Below are 7593 nucleotides of genomic sequence, written 5' to 3'. Positions count from 1 at the left end.
TTACTATATTACTTACTATGTTAAAAATTCTTTACAATACTTTTAACAGAAATTATGTAAGAAAACAGACCTATTTTGTATATATGCTAAATTAAAAAAAAAAGTCGTTAGGGCGTCTGACTACCATGCGAGAGACCCGGGTTAGATCCCAGCGGGGGAGAACCGGGATTTTTCAACCTGTTCAAGCGACTTCGGCGTCCACCCAGCGTCGTATACCTGGAGGAAACTCTGGGGGGTAAAGGCGGCCAGGGGCGTGATGCTGATCACATCACCACCATCCTAACCCTCACACCCCCCCTATACGCCTTCATGGCGTGGTGCATAGCACAGGGGAGCACTTTACTTTTTTTCCCTTGGCAGTTCATTCTATTCTATTCTATTCAAGCTCAGAAGAAGAGAATGGAACAGACAAGGAAGCGGTATGATGTTAGTAAATTGAAGGATAAGAATCTCCAGGAAACCTTCAGGATTGAACTGAGAAATCGGTTCCAAGTATTGACCGATGAAAGTGAGCAGAATGAAACAATTGAAAGAGAATGGACAAAAATTCGATCTGCCTTCACAGAAGTAAGTGAAAAGGTTCTGGGCTTCAAGGATAGGAGGAAAAAAGATTGGATGTCTCTGCAGACCTGGGAAAGGATTAATGAGCGAAAAGTAATTAAGGAGGCAATGAACTCAAGCAGGACAAGGGCAAGGAAGGCAGAATTGCAAACAAAGTATACAGAGAAGGATCGAGAAGTAAAGAGTAGTGTTCGTAGGGATCAAAGAAATTGGGTAGACAATCTGTGTCAGCAGGCGGAGGAAGCAGCAAAAAAGAGGAATCTTAAAGAACTATACAACATCACAAAAGTTCTGTCAAGGAAACAGATGCAGAGAAATCGACCAGTGAGAAGTAAAGATGGTACCCTCCTTACGAATACTGAGGACCAACTGAAACGTTGGAAGGAGCACTTCTCTGCAACCCTTAATCGCTCTGTGGATGCTCAGATAGACCAGGGGGAAGAGGAAGATGATAATGATGGTGATATTGGCCCCAGTGTAAGAATTAGGACGGATGTTCCAACAGTAGGAGAGATTAAACAGGCTCTGAGAGAGGTACGTAATTGTAAAGCAGCTGGTGTCGACAACATACCACCGGAAGTGCTGAAAAGTGATATAAACACCACAGCAAATATGTTGCAGCCCTTATTTGAGAAGATATGGATAGAGGGAGTGATGCCTAAGGACTGGAGGAGTGGCCTGTTGGTGAAGCTACCGAAAAAAGGGGATACATCAAAGTGTGACAACTGGAGAGGTATAGCACTTCTGTCCATTCCGAGTAAGATCTTCACTAGAGTTATCCTAAACAGAATTAAGGAGCATGTTAACTTGAGACTCAGAAGAGAACAGGCAGGGTTTCGACCAAATCGCTCCTGTATCGATCAAATTAACACCTTGCGGATAATTTTGGAACAATGTATAGAATGGTCATCTCGTCTCTATACAGTTTTCGTTGACTTCGAGAAAGCATTTGACTCGGTCAACAGAAATGCAATGTGGAAGGAAGTGAAACGATATGGAGTGCCCACAAAAATTCTTGATCTTATCCGAGAAACTTATCGTGATTATACATGTAGAGTTATACATGAAGGCCGTGTATCTGAACCAATAGATGTGCAGTCTGGAGTGAGGCAAGGTTGTATATTATCACCTACAATGTTCCTGATCGTGATCGATGCAGTGATGCGAAATGTAATAGGAGGGAAAAGACGTGGTATCCAATGGGGATTGAATAACAGACTAGAAGACCTTGATTTTGCAGACGATTTGTGCTTCTTATCTGAAGCACATGGTGATATGCAAACAAAACTAGCAGATCTGATAGAAAGTGCAAAAAAAGCAGGACTTGTGATTAACTCCAAGAAGACCAAGGCACTGAGGATTAACTCCACAAAAACAGACCCGTTTAATATTGGTGAAGAGATTATTGAAAATGTGGATAGCTTTACTTACCTGGGTAGTGTGGTGGCAAAAGACGGAGGGGCGGCACAGGATGTTTCTCAACGAATCCAAAAAGCAAATGGCACCTTTGTGAGGCTCTATCCAGTATGGAAAAACAAGAAGATATCTATGAAGACCAAACTTCGTATTTTTCGAAGTAATGTTAAGTCTGTACTGTTGTATGGGTCTGAGACATGGAAAGTAACAAAAAGAATTACCTCTAAATTACAGACCTTCATCAATCGCTGCCTGAGAAAAATTTTGAATATCTTTTGGCCAGAAGTGATTCAAAACCAAGAACTTTGGAGAAAATCTGGAGAAACCGAGGTGTCCATACAAATAAAGCGGCGAAAATGGAATTGGATAGGGCATACGTTGAGGAAGGAAAATGAGGCTGTCGAGAGAGAGGCACTAGACTGGAACCCGCAGGGAAGAAGGAAAAGAGGGAGGCCTAGACAGACGTGGCGAAGGTCTGTTCACGCTGAGGCCTTGGAGGAAGGAAAGAGCTGGAATGCAGTGAAGAGAATTGCCGTCAGTAGGACCAGGTGGAGATGCTTTGTTGATGCCCTATGTTCCACAGGGAACAACAGGAATTAAGTCAAGTAAGTCAATAGCATTTTGTTCACACAGTATTTAAAAAGAACCAGATGGAAAATGTTACAATATCCAAAAATGTATGAGTATTTTGGAAACTACCTCAGTGTTGTTTAGACAACAATAATTGTATACTTGTGGTGTGAAAGTGTAAACAGGTATTTAATATATGAAGAAATGTATATTTGTATTACAGGTACAAATGTATGTTTACGCCAAAATCTTGTATCAGATAGCGAAAATGGGACTCTTACTATATTACTTACTATGTTAAAAATTCTTTACAATACTTTTAACAGAAATTATGTAAGAAAACAGACCTATTTTGTATATATGCTAAATTAAAAAAAAAAGTCGTTAGGGCGTCTGACTACCATGCGAGAGACCCGGGTTAGATCCCAGCGGGGGAGAACCGGGATTTTTCAACCTGTTCAAGCGACTTCGGCGTCCACCCAGCGTCGTATACCTGGAGGAAACTCTGGGGGGTAAAGGCGGCCAGGGGCGTGATGCTGATCACATCACCACCACCCTAACCCTCACACCCCCCCTATACGCCTTCATGGCGTGGTGCATAGCACAGGGGAGCACTTTACTTTTTTTCCCTTGGCAGTTCATTCTATTCTTTGAAACAAATTGAGTGGAGAAGGTGATAATGCGTTGCCTGTTTAATTCCGCTAATCTACTTTCATCGTGATAAGAAAAAGAGATCATGAATTAAAGTCGGTTGTGCTCTTGATTCGTATTTAATCGTCTGATCTGGAAATTATCCAGCTTGGAAAACCTTCAAATTGTCTTAAATGTTTGCTTTCATAGGATTTTTGTTATTTAGGATCGCTTTTCTGTCCCTTTTGGGTAACCGCGATGATGAGGATGAGCGATGATATGATGAAATTGATTACCTGTTCGATCTCGGCCCAACACCTCTCACTCGTTTATTTCGTCATTTCTTACATTCGTAATTACCTATTGTGCATTGCGAAACATTCTTTAAGGTGGGATTTTCCTTTTGTCACGAAAATAATTTCAATTTTTCACATTAAGAGTAATTATTGTTCTTCCTTTTTTCGCTTGCGTAACGCACAATATGGCGGGCACGGTTTGAGTAGCGCTGTGGATCATCAGTGAGGGTATCCAGTGTTTCCAACCTTCTTCACCGAAAAATACCTACTTTCGTGTTACTGATTTTGTATTTTTTTCCCGGGTTCGAAATTATGCTAACACCTCGTGATCCATGCACGGGTTAGGTTAGGTTAGGTTAGGTTAACATAGTTAAAGAAAAAAGGTTCGTAATCTTCTTGGAAAAGAAGAGCGAGGTTGGAAACACTGACAGGTGGTTACGTTTGCTTGCGTAACACACAATATGGCGGGCACGGCTTGAGTAGCGTTGTGGATCAGCAGTGGGGTATGCAGTGTTTCCAACCTTCTTCACCGAAAAATACCTACTTTCGTGTTACTGATTTTGTATTTTTTCCCGGGTTTCGAAATTATGCTCATACCTCGTGATCCATGCACGGGTTAGGTTAGTTTCGTTAGGTTAGGTTAGGTTAACATAGTTAATGAAAAGGGTTCGTACTGAAATTCAACATCACAAATCATGCTACGTTACGTTGACATGGTTAGGTTAGGTTAGGTTAACATAGTTTAAAAAAAAAAGGGTTCGTAATCTTCTTGGAAAAGAAGGGCGTGGTTGGAAACACTAACAGGCGTTACGTCATGAAACGTACGCAATATCCGGTTTCCGGTTCACGTAGAGGAAGCAAATAAAAGCAACGGCTATTGTGCGACGGAGACATATTTTTCTTCAAAAATACACGAATTCCCGGTCACTATGTATGAAAGAAAATACCTACACGAACTTTAAAAATGCTACATAAACTTGTTTCCATAAGTAGTTTCTTCTGTAAAAATGATGAAATACGTTGGGCCGAGATCGAACAGTTACCTGAAACTGAATTAAGGACACTCACAAAGAACACCCATGCCTTGTCCGGGATTCGAACCCAGGATCCTTGGCGTCGTAGTCCCCTGTGATAACCACTCCGCCATGGGCTCCAAGAATGTTTTCACAAAAAAAAATTGCAGATACGCATTCACCACACTAAAGCTTCTCACCACACGTATCGGAAGAGATCACAGCTCCACTTCGAAGTAGGAGAAATTGGACGTCATCAAATTGGAAAAAACGACGGATATAATGTGAAATATCTTTACGAGTCGCAATCCGAGGCGACCATAAAAAAGGGGAATCTCACAGTAAAACGGTCTCTCTCTACGCGCCTCCTCCCCGCTTGCCGTAAGTGGTCCATATTTTATCCTCACGTGTCCTTTTATGTCAATGCCAGGCCGCATTCTCGACGCGCGTCCAATACTTAGAAATAAAAAGCAACTTGTGGGTAGCGAGGAGAAAATAATAATAATAAAAAAACGAAGGAGAGAAAAACGGAAAGGGAAATAGAAATAGAATCAGAAGACAGAATCCTGCTTTTTCCCTCTCCCATTGTAGGCTCTCAGAAGGACACGGGGTATATTGCCCCATAGACATCCTGTATCTCCATTGTCCTCTTTCCCCCAAATTCTTTTCGCGAAACTAGAGTACCTTCCATTGATCTCAACGTAACCTATTTCCAATTTTCTTCCTTCTTTCTTCTTCTTTTACCGTCTCCCTGTTTCTGACACGAGGAACATCCACCTCCTTCCGGTGTAGTGCCGAGTGGAAAACTTTTGAGGGTAGGGAAGAAATAGAAATCTCTGGAAATTGAGTGGTTCACAGAGACATTTGACGATCTGAGGATAGAGTCATGTCGTCATGGAAGTGGATGAAGTGGAATCTTCTCTTTTTCATTCTCGTTCCCCGGAAATCTCCCCTTCGGGTGTGTTTCTTCGCGGGTTTCTCAAACAGGAGGGAAAGCAGCCATTCCTGCAAGGTGAAACGCATGTTTGCCGCAGGTAGGATGTCGAGGATTGGATACATACGATCCCAGACATCGAATTTCCTCACGTTTCCGAAGAAACCCGACCACCCGTATGTGTTGATGCAAAACATAAAAAAAGGGGAATTTCGCATTGCCGAGTACATGTTCCAACGCCCTAATTCAGAAAGTACACATTGGAGAAAGGATATGCGAGAGGACATTCTGTTTGAAGAACACACAATGATAGCACCAGGAGACATCTATAGTGTATAGCTTACCCTTTTTCAATATAATCAAGGGGTCAGCGGTTCCATTTCCTGTGGAGGCGTTGTTCAGTAGTTCCAATCTCACTTTGAACTGTAGGGCCAGTCCCGATTAGTCTGTCTCTGTATAAAGGGTACTTAACTCAAATGTTGACAAGGATAATGCAAGAAGCTAAGGTCTTCCTGTACGCAGATGACGTAAAGTTCTATCACCAGATTCGGTCAGTAGACGACTGCAGGACTATTTGAACAATTTTTCCGAGTGGTATACACAAACAGGAATGGTCCTGAACGTAGATAAATGCAAGATTGTATATTTTAGTAATAAGAAAAGAGTTGTCTCTGACGACTATACTATAGACAATAAAATAGTTCAACGAACAAACAATGCCATAGATTTAGGCGTTACGTTTTCTTCTGACTTAACATTTAATTGTCATTATCAAGCGATCATAGAAAGAAGTCTGAAGCTTGTAGGTTTTATCAGGAGAAACTTTTTCCATAATTTTTCAGTCTCAACGGTAAATAGGATATACATCTCACAAATTCGCCCGATGTTAGAATATTGCAGTTCAATTTGGAATCCTCAGCATAAGACTTGGGAGGACTCAGTGGAAAAGGTACAAATGCAAATGGTCAAATGGTTGTGTTTTAAAAGCGATATTGAGTATCATAATAGAAATTATGTAACTTTATGTAGCCATTTTGGTATCAATACCTTGAAAGAAAGAAGAGTATTTAATGATCTAATGTTTTTATGTAAATTAGTAAGACAAGATTGGCTATGTTCTGAGCTGTTAGACAGAATAAACTTCCATGTACCACCTTTTAGAGCGAGCAACAGAACACCTTTCTACACGCCATTCTCAATGTTAACCATACACAAAAACTCGCCAATAATAAGAATTCAGGAATCGTTTAATGAATTATCCTTAGTGCATGATTTGGATATATTTTTATTCATGTTATGCTATCAGGTGCAGAATTTTGTAAAACATTATATTTTATCGGATTTGTCTGTAAAAGAGTTTTAACTGTATTAATATGTTGTCACACTATCATAAATCTTAACATTATTTTATGTATTAACATTAACATTATTAACATATGTGTATTTTGTTAAAATTACATTGTTAAAATTATATTTGTGTACATTATGTTCAGCATAAATGGGACTTCGGTCCTGTGATGGACTAATAAAGAAAATAAATGAAATGAAATTATAAAGAAGAACTTGCAGACAAGCAGTATCATATTAGGGAAAGTTGAAATAATGAAGGTGCAGTTTCATAAAAGAAAAAAAAGCCTCCTCGATGGTGTATCGATAACGTCATCTTATAACCTACCAATTTTTTTATCAGTGGTCATTCATTTTATCTTACTTGACTCCACGTTCCAAATGAATCTACCAAAAACGTTGAAGACTTTGCTCAAACAAAAATGGAAAATTGCAGAAAAGCTTGGATGTTCAAAATTTAGCGTGCAACAAAGCATAGCTTCCTTGCTTTAGACAATTCCACGAAAATCCTTTCACCTTAGCATCCAGAGATACATGGTTGGAAACGTAGAAGTCAAATTTGACTCTTCCCCCACGATATAAATTTTCAAGTTAACAATTTAAGTGTCGCAAGGTAACTGTTGACATGGACGTCCGCAAGATTGTTTCTAGTGAGAGGCAAGCAATATTGTTACACATGTGCAATAATTGGATTTCTGTACTCTCCTTGACTAAACCGATATGGATATTGATAAGAAGAGGATAATACTTGCCTCACAGATAGATGAAGGTTATTTCCACACTTGTCCTCTCAAACGCAGTTTGTCTGGCCTTCCTGTCAGAATTC

The 7593-nt window shown here is 40.2% G+C and overlaps 1 protein-coding gene across 1 annotated transcript; it reads left to right on the top strand.

The window, feature by feature from the left end:
• The first annotated feature begins 399 nt into the window (after positions 1–399).
• Positions 400–5112, top strand: LOC146001788 (uncharacterized). Its single transcript, XM_083139509.1, has 2 exons — positions 400–1318; positions 5078–5112. Exons 1-2 carry the CDS (start codon positions 400–402, stop codon positions 5110–5112), a joined length of 954 nt encoding a protein of 317 aa, XP_082995635.1.
• The last annotated feature ends 2481 nt before the right edge of the window (positions 5113–7593 follow it).

Source organism: Lepisma saccharinum, chromosome 17, assembly GCF_977018435.1.
Source record: "Lepisma saccharinum chromosome 17, izLepSacc3.1, whole genome shotgun sequence".
Lineage (NCBI taxonomy): Eukaryota > Metazoa > Arthropoda > Insecta > Zygentoma > Lepismatidae > Lepisma > Lepisma saccharinum.
Note: the sequence above shows the minus strand (reverse complement) of the source record. Positions and strands in the feature narration are given on the sequence as shown.

What these genes read in the sequence shown, in the direction of transcription:
- LOC146001788 (XM_083139509.1), top strand. Translation starts at nt 400, where the DNA reads ATGGAACAGACAAGGAAGCGGTATGATGTTAGTAAATTGAAGGATAAG. An exon ending in AGCACTTCTGTCCATTCCGA is followed by an intron (nt 1,319 to 5,077) that starts GTAAGATCTTCA and finishes CTCCCATTGTAG; the next exon opens with GCTCTCAGAAGGACACGGGG.